Source organism: Acomys russatus, chromosome X (genome assembly GCF_903995435.1).
Source record: "Acomys russatus chromosome X, mAcoRus1.1, whole genome shotgun sequence".
Classification (NCBI taxonomy): Eukaryota; Metazoa; Chordata; class Mammalia; order Rodentia; family Muridae; genus Acomys; species Acomys russatus.
This window is the reverse complement of record NC_067169.1, coordinates 79,066,009-79,088,179: the sequence shown is the minus strand read 5'-3', so window position 1 is coordinate 79,088,179 and position 22,171 is coordinate 79,066,009. Positions and strand designations below refer to the sequence as shown.

Genomic DNA, 22,171 nt, shown 5'->3' with positions numbered 1-22,171 from the left:
GTCTTCTATACCACACTGCTTCGTATATTCATTCATAGCAGTTTCTGAAGTCTGGTAGAATTCTAAATGGCCTGTCAGTTAATTTGGAACATTTACCTGTTTGCATGCCAAACATATAAAATTGGAGATGTGCTGCATTAAAAAAAAAATGGACAGAAACAGATAAATGTTCTAGTTTGAAGATTATCTGACAGCCTAAAATTTAAAGATACACTGGGAAAACTTCATTATTATCATTGCCTAGGTGAATTCTCCACTTGAAAATTAATCAACACAGCATTAAGCCTAAAATTTCACTAATGTAGCATTATTTTCTCAGTAGTTATCACTTGTGGAAATGCTTCTCGCTTGACATAAAGTAGAGGACAACAAAAATATACCTAATTGGAAGCCTTAACGGTTAGTGAAGCTGGGACTAAACCTAAGGAAGGCACTATTGTAAACAGCAATGCATACCTTATGTGCACCCTCACCTCAAAAAAGATTTGCCCCTAGGAACTAAGAATTCTACTACGGCCCTCTAGAAAAGGTAAACTACAGAAATCTAATCATTAAGAAGGAAACTGAATTATGGACCCCACACATATACTGACAAAATACACTACTTGTCACCAGGACTTTGAAATCCCCTAACTTTGAAAAGCCCACTTCGCCCCAGAAAGTGATAGTAGCTAAAATGTTTACCAGTGGTCCTTAAGAGAGAATAACCTGGCATTGGTTACAATACAGTGCTGCTCTAAATCCACACTGCCTATGGGTCTGGAATGGGGTTCCAGATCTAACTCTAATGTCTTTCAGGTGATGCTGAAAGCTGCTGGTACTGGGGCTACCCTCGGAGAACCACTGGCCTAAATTATCAGCACAACCGTAACCAAAATTTTGGTCAAGATGCATGTAAACTAATGAGGCGAGAATAACGCTTCGAAAGAATGCCGACCAATTCACCCGATTACATCAAAACATCCACATCTGCTTCATGATCTTCCTCAGTCACTTTTAAGGAGAGCACCTCTTCATTAAGGAAGAGCCCACTGAGCCGCTCCTTCCGGGCCTGCCTCTGCTCCTTCAGCTGCCTCTTGCGGAAGGCCTTCTGCTGTAACTTTCGCTGCTTGGATCGCTTCTGTCAAAGTTAAGAAGGATAACGTCAGTAAAGTTTAGACATTGCTATATGCAGCCCAGGGGTTTGTGGCTCTAATCCTCTATTTTCTACATTGTTCAAGTTTCTCTGCAGAGTGGTTCCTACACCAGTAAGTAAGCCACGAAACAAAATAGAATAGGGAAGGAATCATTGCACAGCTTCTGATCACCACTGAGTGCCCAAAGAGATTCCTTTTCCATCTTTAAATGGGATGTTTTGTCCAATTGCAAGGAACCACACATACTCCCATGCTAAGCCGCATAACCATCCATGTACACTTCAACTTTCTTTTACAAGTGCCCAACAATAAGCTTCAACTATGAAACAATAGAACAAAATAACAGAAAGCGTTATTATATGTAGTTAGTCAAGGAACAGTTAAATTTGAAACATCAAGAAAACACTGAAAAACACACACACACACACACACACACACACACACACACACACACACACCAATTTTTTAGGAGCAACATAGTGAGATTCGCTCAGTAGTGAGTTGCAATCTTGAGAATTATTAGCTACTATTTTCACATTTTTCTTACTGAAAATGAACATAAAAAAACCAGAGAAGATTGAAAGTACCCATGGTTGTGGGTTAAGAGTATGTGAAAGCACTCATCTTTGAGTGCTTTGCTCAATAGCAGAGCATTCTGCTTACTCAGTCAAACCCAAAACCTGCAGGCATCTAGACAGTGGGACAATTCTTAGTCGCCAAGCGATGTAAATGAAGGAATACTACTGTTAATATTGAAAGGTAGAGTTTTGTATTGATTAGACATTTTACTTTTGAATCCCGAATCCGCTCTGCTGCACTTGCAGACAGGTTGCTGTCACTGTGTGCTCGGCTCATGTTGGCACTGGAGTTTGAAGCAGAGTTTCCAACACTGGACCCACTGCTGCTTGCAGAACTGACCATGCTGGCACTGCTGCTGCTGGCACTGGCACTGGCACCGCTCACTCCACTGGTGCTTGCACAGCTAAAGTTGCTTCTCTTCCAGGCCTCCCTTGCAGGCCGCTGGCGAGGGCTATGTTCCTTGATATAGTTTCTGACCTTGGGACACACAGGCAAGCACTGGTTAAGTACTGCACCATGATATTTTACCCTCAAGATGCTGGAGAAAAACAACCACAGTGTGTTTAATCTGAAAGATGCCCAAAGTGCTTCAGATGTGTAAAAGAGGTGGAACAGAAGGTCCTAGGAAATATCTACATATAAAAATAGATAGCAACTCAGGTGCATCAAGTCTGCCCAGTCTGAGCTTAATATTACATTCAAGGCCAGCTTGGGATATAGATTGAGACCGTTTCAAAACAATACTCAAGAGATGGGCAGGGGAGGAACAGCATGAAGGAAGGGAAGCGAAGAAGGGAAGACAGGAAAGGAAATCGAAATATTGGCAGGGTTCCGAACTCTAGCAAACACACGGACCTAGATTTTAAAAAGTAAAATGTTACTTAGCAAATCAAGAACACTGAAATGAAAACACAGAATAAAACAGACGTGGTTATACATTTTAAAAGGTTCCCACAAAAGATGTAACTAAATTAACGATGCTGTCACTGACTGGTGTACACTTCCCCCTTAATTTCAGTGAGGGGCACAATGGTACCTGATTTTCATTCAGTGCAACACATCAACTTACCATACTAGAGAAACTAGCTGAAATGTGGGAAAATACTCCTGCTGGGAGAAATAAAATGGCACCAATGCTAAACACAAGCCACCAAAAGCAGAGAATGAAATCCTTTTTGCTAAGTCATGTGCCAGAGAAAAGGGGCAGCAAAAATGTTATTTGGAAGAGATGGGAAAGGTATATTTCAAAACATCTGCACAGGCCCAGTTATTCCACAACGCAGCTCTTGTGAAGTAGGGCCTGGAGGTTGTCTGCGGGATCTCATGTATTCCAGGCTGGCCGTGAAGCCTCTAACTAGTCAAGGATAACCCTGAGCTTCTGCTCTTCCTTGCTCTGCCTCCCATGGGCTAGGATTACAGGCCTGTGCCACCCCCTCCAGGCTTTAACTACTGCTTTGAGTCTGACAATTCATCTGTTTTAAACTGAGTTAGATAAATCTGGACCTTAGTCTAAGCCATCCTTTAAGTGGTGAAATAAATTTCAAGACATATATAATTAAAAACTTCACTGACCAGAAAGTATTGCTTCATGAGACACACACAACTTCTTAAAACCATATGCTCTCAAATATTACTGTCATTTTTTTTCTTTTGCAGTACTGGGGACTGAATTTGGGGCTCTATGCATGCTCTGCTCTGGCACTGAGCTACAATTCTTACCCCAGCATCTTTTTTTTTTTCTAATTTTACATTTCACAGTGGTGATTCTGGCCCTGACAGCATATGAGTATACATAAGATTACACAAGCTGGGGCTGGAGACATGGCTCAGAGGTTAAGAACACTGACTGCTCTTCCAGAGGTTCTGAGTTCAATTCCCAGCAAGCACATGGTGGCTCACAGCCATCTATCATGAGATCTGGTGCCCTCTCCTGGCCAGTGGGTGTACATGCAGCCAGAGCACTGTATACAAAATAATAAATAAATAAGTAAAGATTACAGAAGCCTACATTATATAAGACGGTGGCATCCTCAGTGCATTACCAATCTATATGCACTTTACATACCTGCTTCAGTTTTTCATCTGTGAGACAATTAAGTTCAATAATGAACTCACTGTCAGTAGGGGAGATTTGAGCAGAGGGATCGATGATTTTAATAATATCAAGTTGCTCCCGAAGGCCCATCTCAGTACTGACTTTACGGCTCAGATACTCAATATATTCCACCTATGGGAAGAAAAATGACAATGAACAATGTCAATATTAAAACCTGGCCTTTGCTTTGTGAACTATAACATGTTTTAGACATTGGGAAAATGATTTTCTCCAAGGTTCCAATGAAGAACCAATTACTGTCTGAATACAAAAGTTAACTGGTCCTTAGGATCATCCTAAGATGTCATAATTTCACTTGTTTTCTAGGGGAAAAACGCTGAAACTCAATTTCAGACTTATTAAGCAATTCACACAATTCAGTGGCTATACAGGAGCTTCACAGCCTCTTTACACATAAGGTTTTTTTTCTGCATACACTTTTAATTAAGAATTTCAACACCCAAGAATGTCAACATATTTACCTGCTCATCATTTGTCATCGCACTCCAAGCAAGTTCATCTAGATTCCGGTGCTTGTTTTTCTTTTTAGAGAGCAGACAAGGCGAACTTGGAATACTAGGTATGACGTCAGAAAGTACATCACTTCCACTGGCAATGTCACTGCCTGGTAACTTTATAAAAGGAGTGCAGGGGTTAAGGAAAAGTGAAAATTGAAAACTGCATTTTAAAGATGGTAACACATTTTCTACATCGATTAAAAGTTACTTTATTCAGGTACAGTTGGTACGCATGCCTGTAATACTCAGGGAGTAGAGAGGGACAATCAGTAAGTAGTCTGAGGATAGCCAAAGCTAAACAGCCAGCCAGCCTCAGGTCACCCTCACCTATACAAGAGCATGTGTCAAAAATAAGATAAAATTTACTTAATACAAGACTAAGGGAAAATAAATATATAATCAGACGATCTCTTAGGTGAGATTAATACTGAACCATACCTACATTATACGGAAGCATCAATATCAGGATATTCTCTTTTTTTGTTGTTTTTGTTTTTGCTTTTGATTTTTCAAGACAGGGTCGGTCTGTGTAGCCTTGGCTGTCCTGGACTCGCTTTGTAGACCAGGCTGGCCTCGAACTCACAGCGACCCGCCTGCCTCTGCCTCCCGAGTGCTGGGATTAAAGGCGTGCGCCACCACACCCAGCATAGTAGATACTTTTAAGAAAGAAAGAAAAAAGGAAGGAAAGACAGTGGTATTTGAACAACAGAAGAACAAGAAGCACTCCTGTGGCATGTAGGAATAGACATAAACCATTTTCTAAGTGACAATAACTCGATGAAACAAAACAGAATGAAGAAAGATTGGAACCAGACATGAAACTTTTGTTATGGGTTTACATACACTCAGATACATATAAACAGGAAAAAATGGATAGACTTAAAAGTTTTAAGAAAAAGAGATTTACAAATTGTTTAGGAACCTTCATTGGTTGCTGCTTTCTTACTACTGATGCAATGTGGTAAGCTGCCTTGAGGTTCTGCTTCTTGGACTTACCACGATGGACTGTATCCTCAAACTATATATAAGCCTTTCCTTAAGAAAAAAAAGAGCAGCTGGGCGTGGTGGCACACACCTGTAATCCCAGCACCCAGGCAAGGGCAGCAGATCTCTGTGAGTTTGAGGCCAGCCTGGTCTACAAAGTGAGTCCAGGACAGCCAGGGCTACTGAGGGAAATCCTGTCTCAAACAAAACAAAACAAAACAGAAACAGAAAAGAAAAAAGGGAGCTATTTGATAGGTTAACAAGGAGTCCAATTTCAAGACCATCAGGGAATATTTCATGATCATATATATAAGTCATCCAAGGATGATATACTTAAAAGTCTTCAAGTGTTAACAATTCTTCTAGCTTAACACACTTATTCTCACAAACAATGGTATCCAAAGAGACTCATATAACTAGTGACCAGATCCAAAATAGGACACAAATACAGTGTTCTGAAATATGCCAGGCAATCTGGCCTTGAGTGCAGTAGGCAATAGGAAAAAGGATGCCATCTGGATATGGACAGCAGGGAGATGCGGGGTGTGCAAATATACTCTGAACAGACAACCGTCATTATTCACTATGCTATAAGATGTGTCACAAAGGCTTATGTACTTTTTCCATGGAAACGCTGAAATTGTTAGCAGCATCACTGATCAGGGACTCAGCGTCAGATAATGGAATAATAAGGTCATTCAGGTGAAAAGTTCAAGTAGTCAACTGACCATATGGGACTAGAGTAGCAGTGGTACAGCACAATCAATTTTATGGGCTCCTTTTATTTTATCAGGCCAGCATTTTCCCACTTTATAATTGATACACTATTTCAGAATAAAAATGCTTAATGAGTCCTATCTTCTATTTTTCATAGACTATATTCAGTATATTTATGCCATAATCAGTAACTGTGGCACATGGAGAGAATTGAATCAAAGCTCTGTCACATGTTCTGCAAGATGCAGCAGGCTTCTGTGAGCAACCTCATTTCTCTAACAGCTGACATGTAGTTTTTGATTGCATCTCTAGCTTTAAAGTGATACCAGAACTGTTTACTCTTTGCAGTGTCTAAGCTTTCCTGCTCAACCATAGAAATGGCTCCTCAAAGGATGACTACCCAAATAGAACTTTGCAAGGAATGTGTGAATTGTTGGTGTTAACTATAATAACACCAGAACACTTGTTCAAAAGTTTAAATAGATGTCGCTTTTAACCCCAACAGAGTTAATAAGACTTTTAACCTCTAACTACATCAATGATTTTGCCATTAATCCTAACAATAATTTGTAATCATCATCTTGTATCGTTTACTTAGATTTATATCATTTAATTAGAGCTCTCACAAGGATGAGGAAGAGACTGGAGAGATGGCTCAGAGGTCAAGAGCACTGTCTGCTCTTCCAGAGGTCCTGACCAGCAACCACATGGTGATTCACTGCCATCGATAATGTGATCTGATGCCCTCTTCTGGCCTGCAGCTGTACATGCAGGCAGAGCACAGTACACATAATAATAAATAAATCTTTAAAAATATCCCTGGGAACAGAATACCTATACTCCAATATAAGTGGAAAATCTGACTGGAGAGATGGCTCAGCAACTATAAGTCCTTGTTGCTCTTACAAGTGGATCTCTGCAAAAAATAATTGCTATGCTAAAAGGCAAGATCTTGATCTTAGGATGAGGTAGCATCTTAGCACTTGCAGTGGTGCTGAATCATTTTGTTTTGCTGATAATTTCCTTTGCTTCCAACCCTTTAATTATTAAATACGTAGGTTAGGAAACACTCCTTCTTTAGGGAACATTTTATAATATTTTCTCATTTGACATATAAAATCTTTCATGATCTACATAACATCTTTATGATTATATAATTTCCCTGGTATTAGATGGGCTGTAACTTATGAAAGTGCTTACTCAATTACATCTGCTTATTTATTTATTTGCTTGCTTGCTCTTTTGGAGACAGGGTTTCACTACGTATATGTTTATAGTTTATACTATAAGTTTATACTTAACATATAGAGCAAGCTTATCTTGAACTCCCAGATATCCACTTACCTTTGCATCCCAAGTGTCAGGATTAAATACATGTGCCACCACACTAAATTCTTGCTTAGAGACCCATATCACTCTGATAACCAGTCTAAGAGGCTGTGAATCTTGTTTTTTAAATTGACTGGCTAAAGAATCAAGAAAAGGGCAAGCCACTAGGCACTCTTTTTTTTTTTTTTTTTAACTAGGCACTCTTGTTAGGGACATTCTTTCTTCCTTTTTTTTTAAAAAGTCTTTCGAGACAGGGTTTCTTGTGTAGTCTTGGCTGCCCTGGACTCGCTCTATAACCAGGCTGGCCTCGAACTCAGAGATCCACCTGTCTCTTCCTCCCTGAGGGCTGAGACTATAGGTGTGCACCTGCCCAGCTGAGAGATTTTCTTTATTGGATTATTTAAATGTGGGTGACAGCGCAGATGAAAGAAAAGAGTAGCAGGAATTGCCATATTTTGTAGAAAAAGAAAAACTGATGCATATGGAATTACAAGGCCCCCTCCCCAAAATCCAAACAATCTTACTAAAGATCAACAACACTGGTTGGGCGTGAAGGTGAAAGTCTTAAATCCCAGCATTTGGGAGGCAGAGGTAGAGCTAGTTCAAAGCCAGCCTGATCTACATAGTGAGCTCTAGATCAGCCAGGAAAACATAGAGACCCTGTCTGAAAAACAAAACAAAACAAAACAAAGTACAATAACATAGAAGAACACACACTTCCCAATTTCAAAACCTGCTACAAAATCACAATTAAACAGTGTTGTACAAGCACAAGAACAGACCCTGACATTAAGAGAACTGAACTGTGAATCCAAAAATAAACAATAAACCAAACTTGGCAAGAGTATGCCAACACTATTCAATGAGAAATACAAGAGGCTTTTTTTTAAAGCAAATGATGCTGGATTGAAAAACCTGGAAATCAACATTCGCAAGAATGAATCTGTATAAACTGAGAATAGAAGAGAAATTCCTCTCTATCATACAGGGCATTTACTTAAAAAAAAAAAACCAACACTAATATTAGAGTCAATGGAAAAGATTCAAAAATTTCCCCTCTGACTAGAAAAAAGATAGGCTTTCCACAGTTTCACTTTTTCTTTGAGAGGGGAGGCAGGAACCATATAAAAAAAAATCCATCAAAAGACCTACTTATAAGAATTAAATCTCTAAAGCTCTAAGAAGGAACAGGTAATTTTCATGATCTTATGTAAAGCAATTTTTAAAAAATACAACATTATAAACACAAAAAAGAAAAACACATGTACAAGATTTTATCTAAATGAAAAATCCTTTGTTGAGCTGGGCGAGGTGGTGCATGCCTTTAATCCCAGCACTCAGGGATTGGAAGAGTCAGATGGATCTCTGTGGGTTCGAGGCCAGCCTGGTCTACAAAGCGAGTCCAGGACAGCCAAGGCTACACAGAGCAACCCTGTTTTGAAAAAAAACTTTAACAGAAGAATTTACACCTTTACTAATATAATAATGACGTTAATGGGGGGGGGGGAATCTTACCTGCCACTCAAAACCCACTTTTATTTACATAATAGTGATGTTAATAAGAGTGGAGAGGAAAACCTTACCTGCCACTCAAATTCGCTATCTGACCAATCCCAGTACGTGCTGATAGAAGAGGAGACATCACTGCAGACACTTCCTTCGGGGAATAAGTCAAAAGAAGTGAAGTCTTGATCATCTAGCAGAGAGTAGCAATCATCTTGATCACCAACAGAAACTGATGAGAACAGCTCTTCGCTACACTCTGAGCTCGCCACACTCGTACCACAAGAAGTGAGGTTCCACCTTCAAAACCACAGGAGAAATCACATGAGGACTCAGAGAGCCCACACAATATGAAGACACTAACACAACCCACTTCAGATATTGGAGACAAACGTCTTTTGGGTATGAAGGGAGTGTGGTTACCTTTTAAAGAAATATACTAAGGGCTGGAGAGATGGCAGTTAGTGTGAAGATTACATGACAACCCATGTTGGAAAACTTAAGGAATACAGAAAACACTTAATATATGGCAGCTATTACTATTACTAAAGGATGAGGTAAGACATTTCAGGCCAGATAAAAGAAAGACAAAATGGACAGATGTGCCTCTTAATTTTTGTAATTAATTAACATCCCTCCCTCAATTTTTAGAAAAGGGGAAGGTGCCTTTTAATTTACATAATTCTTTATTCTCATTCATTCCCTCCCTCCCTCCCCCCTCTCTCTTTCTGTCTGTGTATGTCTTGTGTGTGCAGGTGCTGGGGGGGCTGGGGGGGGGGGAAATGGACAGAAGAGGGAGGGCATCAGACACTTGGAGTTAGAGTGAAACCTGTGTGCTGAGAACTGAACTTACTCTGGAAGAGCAGCAAGTTCTCTAAACCACTGAGCCATTTCTCTGGTCCTTTAAGTAACCTTTATCATTGTTAAATAGGCCCACTATAAAAAAGAATGTTAGACCAAGAAAGGAATGAAGAAGATGACCATATTAAAATCCACTACCCAGCAATACCTACTACATAGCTTATTGGTACTTTTTCCCATGTGTGCATATATTTTCGTATCCTGCTTTCACTTACCACTCAGTATCTAGTAAATAGTTTAAGAAAAAGATAAATATATCTTAGCTGATATGTTTGGGACTGGAAGTGTTTTAACATTTCAAATGGTTTTGAATTTCAGTAATCTCTCCCCCTCCCCCTCTCTCTGTATGTGTGTGTGTGTGTATATATATATATATATCAAGGTGTATTGGAGAGGAAACCCAAGTCTAAATATAAAACCAAGTTACATGGGGCTGCTCTTCCAGAGGGGCAGTTTCAACTGCCAATGGTCATAGCCATTCATCACCACCTGGAACCCCTTCCAGAGAGTCCAGCACTTTCTCTTGGCCTTTGCAGGCATCAGGCACACCCATGGTCAAGGACAGACACGAATGCAAAACATCCACACACATAAAAATAAACAAGCTAATTTTATTTTTAACATGAACCCTATACGTATTAACTTGGAGATAATCCTATACACTATAAATTTATTATCATGCCTGTATGTGCGTGCGTGCATGTGTGTGTAAGTCACAGTACAATTTGCAGCAGTTAGTTCTCTGCTTCCACCATATGGGTCCCTGGGTCAGAACTCAAGTTGTCAGACTTAGCTGGTGCTAAGTGCCTCTACCTGTCAAGCTATATACAGTATTTTTTGTTTGTTTGTTTGTTTTTGGCTTTTCATAAGTGTTTCTCAGTGTAGCCCTGGCTGTCCTGGAATGCACTCTGTATACCAAGCTGGCTTTGAACTCAAGAGATATGTTTGCCAAGTGCTGGGATTAAAGGCATGTACTTCCATCACCCAGCGGAATATAAAGTATTTTTAATGCACCTGTATTTTGACTGTGTCCTATCACATGAAGTCAGAATGGAATTTTCCACATGAAGGGTAATGGTGGTTTTCAAAAAAGTTCTGGGCTTGGGATTTTTCCACAAATTATGTTTTTCCATAAAGTATGTTCAACCTGTTTATTGCAGGAAAGCACTTTAATCTCTTATAGTAGTCAGTTGAATGAATACATCATGATTCATTTACCATATTATCTCAATAATATATAGGCTGCTTCTACTGTTTTTATACTACTAAGATGAGCCGTGTGTGTGTGTGTGTGTGTCAGTAGTACAAGCAATTGAACCTAGAGAATCACAGAGGCCAGAAAAACATTCTATCACTGAGTTACACTCCTGGCTATCTTCTTACACTTTTTTTTAAAGGATGGATTTCACTAAGTTGCACAGTCTGGACTAGAACTCACGCTCTAGCCCAGGAAGGTCTTAAACTTGCAATCTCTGCCTCAGCTTTGCCACTAGCTGGTATTACAGTCCTGTGCCATTGGTCTAGCTGAAATTAGCCCTTTTGTTTATAATTATTTGGCCAAAGATAAGGTCTCATAGGATAGGATTGCCTGAAAGGTAACTACCGGATCATGGTACATTTAGCTGACTTGATTTCTGGGTTGGGTAAGATGGCTTAGAGGGGCACTGGAGAGATGGCTCAGCGGTTAAGAGCACTGGTTGCTCTTCTAGAGATGCTGAGTTCAATTCCCAGCAACCACATGGTGGCTCACAACCATCTATAGTGTGATCTGATGCCCTCTTCTCGCTGGCAGGTGTATGTGCAGGCAGAGCACTATATACATAATAATAAATAAATACTTAAAAAAAAAGATGACTCAGAGGGTAAAGCATGCCCAATGACCTGACTTCTATCCCTGAAACCCCTATAAAGGTGGCTGGAGAGAGAACTAAGCCCACAAAGGTGTCCCGTGAGGGCCATGGCATCTATGCCCGTACATACATACACACACATACAATAGTAAGGAATAAACTTCAAAAATAAATAAAATAGCCTTTTGTTTTCTTTTGCTTTTTTGAGACAGGATTTCTCTATGTAGCCCTGGCTGCCCTGGACTCGCTCTGTAGACCAGGCTGGCTGTGAACCCATAGAGATCCTCTGCCTTCCAAGTGCTGGGATTAAAAGTGTGTGCCAGCACTGCTTGGCTGCTTTTGTTTGTTTTAAAATATGTATCTGTGCCGGGCAGTGGGGCGCACGCCTTTAATCCCAGCACTCGGGAGGCAGAGGCAGGAGGATCTCTGTGAGTTTAAGGCCAGCCTGGTCTACAAAGTGAGTCTAGGACAGCCAAGGCTACTCAGAGAAACCCTGTCTCAAAAAAACAAAAAACAAAAACAACACAACTAAAAATGTATCTGGCCAGGCATGGTAGTGCACGCCTCTAAACCCAGCACTCAGGAGGCAGATGCAGGTGGATCTCTGTGGGTTCATGCCTAGCCTGGTTTACATAGCAATTTCCAGGCCAGAGAGGAATACATGTTAAGGTTCTGCTTCATAAAAACAAAGAAAAAATATGTACCAGCTATTTTTCTATTATCTGTGCTAGTGTTTCATTGTGCTTTTGTGAGTGTTTCAGACATTCATGGCTATCTAATATTTTGTCACTAGTATATGTTACAGGAAAGGTTTTGTGGGGGTTAAAGAATCTTTTTTCTTTTGTAAATTTCCACTAGTTTTGTATCATTGGTCATTGAGATCAGATATAACCTCAGGTGCTTTGACAGTAGCATGGGAAACTAATCCTTAAAATAATTAGTATTTGCAATACTAATAAGCTCCTGGAATAAAGATTTCCTGTAGAAAAGTCTATTATTAGGTAGTTCCGCATCCCTCATTAAATCCAGCTTTTCTTGAATTATGTAATCTTGAATAATTCCTCATCTGTTTTGTATGGCTAACCTTAAGTATAACAGTTCATGACTTACAAAATGTAGGCAATAAAAACTGCATGTTATATTTTCCTTTGAGCTGAAGGTAAACATTCTAAAGGCCTGAAACAAACACTAACCTGATTTAGCTCCATAAATAAAAGAGCAGACATCAATGCACTTTCATAAATATAAAATTCACGTAAGAATTCTAGAACACTTTCATCTTGTCGTTTTGTTTGGAGTCATATATGCACATATCTGTGTTTACACCAGAGGACATCTCGCATAATTTCTCCGGTACCTTCCGCTTTGCTGGGACTCACCAAGTAGGCTAGGTTAACTGGCCACTGAGTCCCAGGGATCTAGCTGTCCGTGTCCCTCTTCCCAGCACTGTGACTCCAAACGCATGCTGCTTCACCAAGTTCCGAGTTCTGAGGATTGAACTCAGCCAGTACTTTACTGACGAAGATATGTCCCCAGACCCTAGAACATTATCTAATACTATTTAGTCTTATATAACTACTAGGTGGGCAATATCCTCATAACGATGATGATGATAAGAAGGCTGGGGAAACCGCTCCGTTGGTAAGGTTCCTAGGATGCCAACATGAGTGCCTGAGTTTTAGCCCTAGCACCCATGTAAGGAAGCCTGGGATGGCACAGTGAGCATGTAATCCCAGTGATGGCAAGATGGAGAGAGGGGAACCCTGTCTTGCTGGCCAGCTGGTCTAGCCAAAGCAGTGAGCTCTAGGCTCAATGAGAGATCCTGTCTCAAAAAATAAAAATATAAAAAGAAATTAGGGGCTAGGAAGATGGCTCAGTGGCTGCTCTTACAAAAGTTCAGGGTTCAGTTCCTAGGACCCACATAGCAGCTCACAACTATCTGTAATTCCAGTTCCAGGGGGTTCTGAAACCCTCTTCTGAACACCACAAGCACTACATGTATGTGGAGCACAGACATGCATGCCGACAAAACATACATACACACACACATACACACGAAAGAAATGAAACATTTAAAAATAATTTTTAAAAAATAATAATAATTTTAAAAATAAGGTGAGGACTGACTGAGAAAGACACTTGACAACAATCCTTGTGTACACACATACATGAAGAAGTGTACACACACACACACACACACACACACACACACACACACACACAGCTAATAAACAACCCAGCAGAATTAACCACATTGCCAGGTCTTGCAATAAAAGCCTTAAACAATCAGAAGTTCTATGCTGGGTGCAGCAATAGACTGAGCAAACTAAACTCTTTTTTCTCATTTACAAATTCCATGTGACTCCATACCACTCCCTGCCCTTGTTCATTTACCTATTCAACAATACTGTTAGTAACATGTAGGTGCCAAATACTATCTTCAGTGCTGGGGGAAGCCGTGATTGTTTTTTGTTTGTTTGTGTGATTGATTGATTAGAATTGCCTTTTAGCTTGTAAAAAATCTTATAGAAACATGTTTGTCTCCCTGAGCAATCGTGACATTCTTCACAAAAAGCCTGTCACACTTGCCAATCTAACTAGATATGAGCCAGGCACATGCATGCCTGGTGCCCACAGATGCCAGCAGAAGTCACTGGACCCTTTGGAAATGAAGTTACAGCTGACCGTGGGCTGCCAAGTGAGTGCTGGGGATGGAACACTGGTCCTCTGGGAGAGCAACCAGTGCTCTTAACTGCAGAGCCATCTCTCCAGCTGGAGCCCTTACATTTTAGTCCACGGAGGCTGCCAGACATCAAAATTCTAACTACAGCCATAACATTACTCTCAAAGGAGACTTTCCTTAAAAGTTGACCAAAGTCCCAACATTATTATGGTGGTTGACTTTAACAATTAAGCTTGCTGTTCAAATCTTAGTTAAAAAAAAAAAGAGTAAAGCCAGTAGCACTTCTTCCCAAGGCTGCTCCAGAGAATATATGGCCTAAGGACTTGGTTATTTTCATAAGTAGTTATTTAAATGGTAAAATTAAACTAGGTGCTTTTGCTCATGCCTGTGATTCGGGTACTCAGCAAGCTGCAGCAGGAACGAGCAGTAGATGAATTCCAGCTCAGCCTGGGCTACAAAGCAAATTCAAGAGGAGCCTAAGCTACACAGTGGGTTCCAGGCCAGCTTGGGCTACAGTACACTGTGTCAAAAGCAAAATTAGAAAACAGGGTTAAAATTAGGAAAAGAGTGGCAGTGGTGCACACCTTTAATTCCAGCACTCAGGAGGCAGAGACAGGTAGACTGCTGTGAGTTCAAGGTCATCCTGGTCTACAGAGTAAGTCCAGGACAGCCAGGGCTGCACAGAGAAACCCTGTCTTGAGAAGACAAAAAAAAATTTTTTTTAAAGCCAGGTATGGGTAATGCAGGCCTGGAAATCCCAACATTCAGGAAGCAGAATTAGGAATTAGGAATTAGGAGGGTCAACAGACATCCCAGGCCAGTTTGGTCTTCATAGTGAGTTCCAGACCTGTTAGCATTAAAAACAAAACAAAACAACAAAAAACCAAAATCAAAACAACAACAACAAAAAAAACAACCCATGAGGCTATCAAGGTGGTCCCAAGGTTAAAGTTCTTGGATGCACAAGCCTGAAGAACCTCCAGCTCCATGCCTACATAGGAAAACTGTAAGTGGTACAAAAGGCAGAGAATTGTAGCTGGGAATGTAAAGTGCATTCTCTAAATATCTTTATCCCCTGCCATGAAACTAGAAAAAGAAGATACAAAATAGATAAGGAGATTGTTGTAGTAACTGGCGACGGAATGTGTGGTTATCAAATCTCACAGCTGATCTGGGTCTGGGGCTCGGTGGTCCACATTTGTAATCCCAACTTCTCAGGGGGTGTAGAAAGGGGGAGTACAGCTTCACAGCTAACCTGGGTTAACTCAGCAAGATCCTGTAAGGTCAAAATAAAAACCAGGACAAGGGATATACAACAGTAGTAGAGCGCGTGCCTGCCACTCACGAGGCTCTGGATCAATCTCTAGTTCTGCAAAAAACATATCATTCAATAGCTCATTTTACGCCCTGCCGGAAAGGTGCGAAAAGGTAAGTTGAAGTCCTCACCCATACACTTTTCACAATGGTTTAGGTTGATATATTCTCCTGAAAGATGAAGGGAACAACTTATCTGGCAGTCTGTATGTTCCTCTTTTATCTCATATTTTAGTTCTAAGATTTACCAATAGTAGGAAGGAAACAAGAAAGATAGGTAACCAAAACTTGTATTTACAATGGAAAAAAACTCCCCAAAAGAAAATGTCTTTAATACACATAGATACTTAACAATGACATTCGGTTTACAAGTCTAGTCATTTTTGACTTATTAAAATGTATTCTACTTTTCCAAAATTCTAGACAAACCCAATTACATCACAAAATATACTCACAGGAACAGGTAAATGAGATGGAGTCTAGAAACTTAGACCATTCTCCAACTCCTTGGCTCAAGTGATCCTCCTACTTTGGCCTGGATAACATCAGGTCCTTTAGTTCTAATACAAGTTGTATCAGTAGCTCCAAAAGGAGTAGTCTAAGTCTGCAAGGCCTTTATATCTAACTAGGAGTTATGAACTTCACACTTTGTCTCTCGGCTTCAGTCTTTTCAGTTTGCCATGAAAACTTCGAATTTTTGTAACAAACTCACTGTCAACTCATTTAAAAATGTGTTGTGCTCATATTCTGAATGATTATTTAGCTATAACATTTTGTTTCCAGAAACTGCAAACTTACCTTTGTAAATGCACGGGCTACACAGTACAGAAAGACTGATGTAAGGATAGGCGGGAACTATATGCACACTACGGAAGTGTATGACCAAACTCACATAGCAAACGACAAGCAGAAACCAGAATTGGATTCTTTATTTCTATTACCCATAGACTTGTCCCTTTCCTCATCCCTCATCCATACTCTACTAGTCCTGGGTGTATGTGTGTGTGTTTATTTAAGGGCTGGAAATATGAAATATGGCTCCATGGTTAAGAGCATATACTGCCTTGCAGCAGACCCAATTTCTGTTCCCAGCATCCACACACAGGCTGTTCACAACCACCTAGAACTCCGGGTCCAGGGAGTCTGTCTCTGGCCTCCATAGATACCTGTACTCACACACATTTAACCACGCCTGACATACACAGAATTTAATTTAAAATAAAATAAATCATTTTAAAAAGTTGAGGCTACATGAACTGGATCTAGGCTCCCTACACATAGGCAGCAGGTCTTCATGAGGGTCCCCTAGCAATTAGAGCACTGTCTCCAGCATGGACTCTGTTGCCTGCTGTTGGATCACTTTCCCCTAGCTGGGCTGCCTTGTCGTGCCTCGGGGGAAGAAGATGCCAGGGGTGGGTGGGTGTGTGTGTGTGTGTGGGTGGGTGGGTGGGTGTGTGTGTGTGTGTGTGTGTGTGTGTGTGTGTGTGTGTGTGTGTGTGTGTGTAGGGGTGCTCCCCTTTTCCGAGAAGGGGAGGGGAAAAAGGAGAAAGAGGGTGGGAAGATGGGGCCAGGAGGAGAGGAGGGAGGGGGCTGCAACAGGGATGTAACGTGAATAAATTTTTTTATAAGTTGAGGCTCTATTGAAAACCTGTTTCAGCCGGGCGTGGTGGAGCACACCTTTAATCCCAGCACACGGTAGGCGGAGGCAGGTGGACCTCTGTGAGTTCGAGGCCAGCCTGGTCTACAAAGTGAGTCCAGGACAGCCAAGGCTACACAGAGAAACCCTGTGTCGAAGAAAAAAAGAAAAAAAAAAAGAAAACTCCTTTCAAACAGGCCACATTAGGTATAACACCTAAATGTTTGCATGAGAGAATTCTCCAGAACACTGCCTTCCAATAAAAAAAATAAATGAGATGACAGCAGGGTGGGTGTGGGCTGGAATGGAGGGCGGGGAGGGTGGTGATGGTGGTGGTGGTGGTGGTGATGCTGGCAATGCAGGCCTTTAATCCTAGCACTCAAGGAGGCAGAGGCAGGCTGATCGCTCTGAGTTCGAGGCCAGCCTGGTCTATAAAGTGAGTCCAGGACAGCCAGGGCTGCTACACAGAGAGACCCTGTCTCATAAAACAAAACAAAACAAAAACTTAGATGAACCCTCTAAAGTAATTATTTATATAAATCAGCCCACCTTAAACTTGCTGTACTTCCCTCATCGGGGATGCAAACCAGGTGGTAGGTTATAGGAAGGAATCTTCCAGAGTTTACTTGTGGGATAGGCTATAGAAGTAAGGCAAGATGTTCATAAAGAAGGGAGAAAAATTACTAGTTTCTAAGGTAAGGGTAGAACTCGGTTAGTAGAATGTTCAGCATGCATGACGTTCTGGTTTCAGCTCAGTGCTGGAAAAAAAATTATAAATTTGAACTGATTAAAACACAGTAAGCTTAGTTGGACATCACAAATGTCTGTAATCCCAGCACTTGGGAGGCAGAGGCCAGATCAGTAGTTCAAGGTCATTTTCACTGCATAACCAGTTTTGCTGATAGACTAAGCTATGGCAGATCCCGGTCTCAAAGCAACAACCGGGAAAAAAGACTAATTTTTTAATGCTCCGGTACAATCTGGTTTAGGATGAGGCTAAAAGTTGAGAAAGGGGAGATTCGAGCCTTAAAAGTGCTTTCATAAGATCCACAGATCGATTCTGGGCTCTCAAATCCACTCAATAGGAGACCGGAAATGAAAGGGGTTAAACTTTTACAGAGGAATCTAAAATTCAACAGTTCGGGTTTAGGATTCTGGCGTACAGATCGGGGAGGGGGTCACGAAGGAGGTAAAGGAGATCTCGGAGGAATTACTAGAGTCCAAAGAGGAAAAGGGGAGGAAAAAAAAGCGCAGGGAAGCCAGTCTTAAGAAAAACCAGAGGGCAGGGGGCGAAAACAAGGAGCTGGGAAGAGGATTTGGTCAAAGGAAGATGGGGGAGGGGGTAGCCCGCAGCTCAACCCGGCACACGAGGGACCAGTAGGAGTCCCCCAGGAGGGCGACCTTGCGTCCTCAGGCCGCCCGCGGTGCTGCGGGAAGTCCGCCCCTGCTCTGGGAAGAGATCCTTACCTGTTGGTGTGAAACCGGTGGAGCGGATCCGTGCGATGGCAGGAAGAGAGCTGGCAGCCAAAGTCGCTGATGTCCAAGCACCCGGGTTCCTCGCTGGGGCAGGTGCCTACCCCGCGAGGTGCTCCTAGGAGCGGAAAGGGTTCCTCTGGGGTTAGAAACTTCTCGTAGGAAGTGGTGGCCGACGTCTCGTCGGACATGGTGGGAGATGGGCTGGCTTGGACTCACTGGCTGGAGAAGGGCTACTTCGGTGCTCGTCCCCTCCCCCACGCTAACCTGTCCGCGGTGGCCGACGCCCCCGGGTGTGCCCACCGCAGCCGCCCGAGGAGTGAACGGCTCTACACAAAGGTTGTTGGGAGACCGCTGCGGCCCACCGGCCACCCACTCCGCTTCCCCTAAACCTCCGAAGCCGCCACCACCACCGCCTCCGCCGCCGCCGCTGCCGGGCCCAAAGAGTCACTGCGGCGCTGCTGCCCGGCTCGGCCGCCCCGCCCACTGCGCTCGCCGCCCGCTGCGGCTTTGGTCCGCCCCGCGGCCGCCGCCAGCGACAGGGCCGCCCCAAGCCGCTGCCCTTGCCCCCTGCCGGAGTGGAGGAGGAACTGAATGTCTGTGGCTGAAGCCCACGGCGACCTGCCCCTGCCCTACCTAGTCCGGGATTCCGGGATGCTTGAAGGGCCCACGTCTCAACCAACCTCCTCCTTGCTCTTCCCATTCGCACTCAAGAATGGAGCCATGGCTAAATAACAACTGTAGCCCTTAGGACTAGGGACTTAGGCAAGGTCGCACTAAGGGAGTATGTGAAAAAAAAAATGAGTCCCAGGTGCCCTTGAATACGAACTAGCTCACGGGACCACCCTGTCTGGATTCTGCTTGTAGTGAGCTCCTGCAGTGTGTGTGCCCGGTCAAAGCAAAGAACTGTGAGGGAAATGGGCCTTAGAGCGAGGGAATAAAATCACCCTGCCTCACTTTTAAATCACCTCCCTCCAAAATCACTGATGACAGCCGCTAGGCTACTCAGAGCTGCTGGACAGTAACGTTCTTTTGTGCTCTGGCCTTTCCGTTGTGTACTCTCTTTGGAACATCCTGCCAGTCTCCTCTGCTAATCCTTAAATCCCCAGCTCAAGCACTATCTTCTTAGTGAAGCCTTCTCTATCTCCTAAAGGAGGCTTATGCACTACTCCTGCTGTTATGTCCTGCAACCTTGCTTCCGTTGATACTATGGAGCTTAACTCGTTCGATTTAAAACAACTTACTAGGTATCACGTGGTGCTTTTCTCCTAGCACCTCAAATTATCTGTGTCCTAGACAAGCGATTTCAAATCTTGGAGGCATGTTTTTTGTCTTAATATTCAACTTATTTAAACCCTTTTTAAAATGTGTATATACACCCTTGGTTGTCCCTGGAATAATTCTAATTAATCCTGACTGCAGGATCCCTAAACAAAGGAAAATTAATGGAAACTCAAATTCATTATATACAATTATATAGTATTTGCTATAATCTACACACATTTTCCAAAATACTTTAAATCATCTCTAGGGTGTATAAATGCTATGAAAAGTTATGCTACTTTGTTTGAAGAGTAATAAAAATCTGCATATTTAAAATACCTTTGTTTCTCCAGGGGCCATGGCTCATGGCTGTAATCCCAGTACTCAAGGAGTCAAAGGCAGGCAGATCATTGTGAGTTTGAGGACAGCCTGGTCTACAAAGCAAGTCCAAGACAGCCAAGGCTACACAGAGAAACCCAGTCTCCAAAAACCAATCAAAACAAAACAAACAAACAAACAAAACCCATACAACCCCAAACCACCACCAACAACAAAACCCATGTGTTTTAAAACACTATATGATGGGAATTGAAACTAGGGCCCTGAGCATGCCTCACAACTGTTCAACCACAGAGTTCTACCCTCAGCCCTGAGTGAATTCCAGAGATGTAGATAGCCAGCCAGCTATGTACTGGATGGAGGTATTCACATACCTGCTGGACGTGGATGTTTTATTTAGATTGCAAAAAAAAAAAAAAAAAATGTATTGCACTGAGAATGTGACTTTCAAAACTATCATTCCTTAAGATCTAACGGGGCCAAGTGACTTAAAGTCGGTTCACATGATGGTGTTTTGCCTCATAGTCCCCAATGTACCAATCTGCAGAGGGCTGTGTGGGATCGGTGAGGCTGAATAAGCCATAGAGTACACAGAAGAAGGTGAGCAGTATTTGGGGGGAGGAAATGTTGGGACTGTCGAGTCCTCACATGACCCCCTTATGCAGCATTCTGGAGCCCAAGAGCATACTCTGGCCAATAACTGTTTACATTTCCCAGGGAAGTTTTATTTCTGCAAATATCATGAGCCATATTAACTTTTCAAAGAATCCCATACTTAGTTTGTAAATTTACCTTCATATTGAATTTGTAGAAGAAGCCGAGTGTGCAGCAGCAAGGCAGATTTTCTTCTCGGTCCCGCCTGCGGACTGTAGATTTTGTCTAAACTAAAGGAACTATTAATAAGTCAGGGTAAAAGCCAGGCATGGTGACTGATGATGGCAATCACTGCACTCAAGAGTCTGAGGCAGGGGGATTGCCAAAAGTTTAAGCCCAGCCTGGGCTGCACTGTAAGGGCCTGTATATAAACTAAAACAACATGGTGCAATCATTGTACATCTTCACTATTATTCAAAGTGTTGCAATGATGCATCAACTTCTCATCTATGGTTCTTGGGACCTTGGGGTCTTGTGTATTGTGCAAATCCGTACGCCAGATTTCGTTGTACTTCTTGCTGTATGACAGTTTATTGGAGCATTAGATAGAACAGTGGATGTAATGGGAAATCACACACCTAGAACTGTAAAATAAACACATTTCTGTAAGGGCTGTGATAGAAGTTATAGCTAAGAATGCTGCTCAAAGCAAAGGACTAGGCTCCATGTCCAGTCTGAAGTCTGCCGAAGTACCTACGAGGTAATTATCCAATCTGTCCAATGTAAGGTGTACTCTCCGGAGATCAAAGCACGTGTTCTCTCTCTCTCTCTCTCTCTCTCTCTCTCTCTCTCTCTCTCTCTCTCTCTCTCTCTCTCTCTCTCTCTCTCTCTCTCTCTCTCTCTCTCCTCTCTCTTCTCTCTCTCTCCTGAAGTAACTATTCTAAACCAAGGGCTTTTCAATTTCATGGCCTTCTAGTGCAAAGGAATTCTTTAGTGCTTAGATTTCTGAAATGAAAATGGTAACTTAAGACAACAACAATTTATTTTCATGCTGTTCTGTAGGCTGAAAGTCTGAGGTCTGGGAAGGCCATACTTACTCTAGACTTGCTAGGAGGAGAAATGGGTCCTTGTCTCTTTCAGTTTCTGGTGGCAGCACATACCTTCCAGCACCCATGACTTCATCTTTACACTGCATCTTCGTCTTAACAACATTTTCCTTTGTGCGTGTGTGTCAGATCTCCCTCTGCCTCACATCTGTGACCACACTGTAACTAGGCTTCAGGCATAGTCATACAAT

The 22,171-nt window shown here is 42.2% G+C and overlaps 1 protein-coding gene across 1 annotated transcript; it reads right to left on the bottom strand.

Moving 5' to 3' along the window:
- Positions 1 to 396: 396 nt before the first annotated feature.
- Positions 397 to 19,080, bottom strand: Fam199x (family with sequence similarity 199, X-linked). Its single transcript, XM_051141613.1, has 6 exons — positions 18,673 to 19,080; positions 8,942 to 9,161; positions 4,293 to 4,442; positions 3,781 to 3,942; positions 1,926 to 2,192; positions 397 to 1,120 (listed from the first exon to the last, which is right to left on the bottom strand). Exons 1-6 carry the CDS (start codon positions 18,867 to 18,869, stop codon positions 950 to 952), a joined length of 1,167 nt encoding a protein of 388 aa, XP_050997570.1. The 5' UTR covers positions 18,870 to 19,080; the 3' UTR covers positions 397 to 949.
- Between the last annotated feature and the right edge of the window lie 3,091 nt (positions 19,081 to 22,171).

What these genes read in the sequence shown, in the direction of transcription:
- Fam199x (XM_051141613.1), bottom strand. Translation starts at nt 18,869, where the DNA reads ATGTCCGACGAGACGTCGGCCACCACTTCCTACGAGAAGTTTCTAACC. An exon ending in CACCGGTTTCACACCAACAG is followed by an intron (nt 9,162 to 18,672) that starts GTAAGGATCTCT and finishes GTGGTTTTGAAG; the next exon opens with GTGGAACCTCACTTCTTGTG. An exon ending in ATAGCGAATTTGAGTGGCAG is followed by an intron (nt 4,443 to 8,941) that starts GTAAGGTTTTCC and finishes CCTTTTATAAAG; the next exon opens with TTACCAGGCAGTGACATTGC.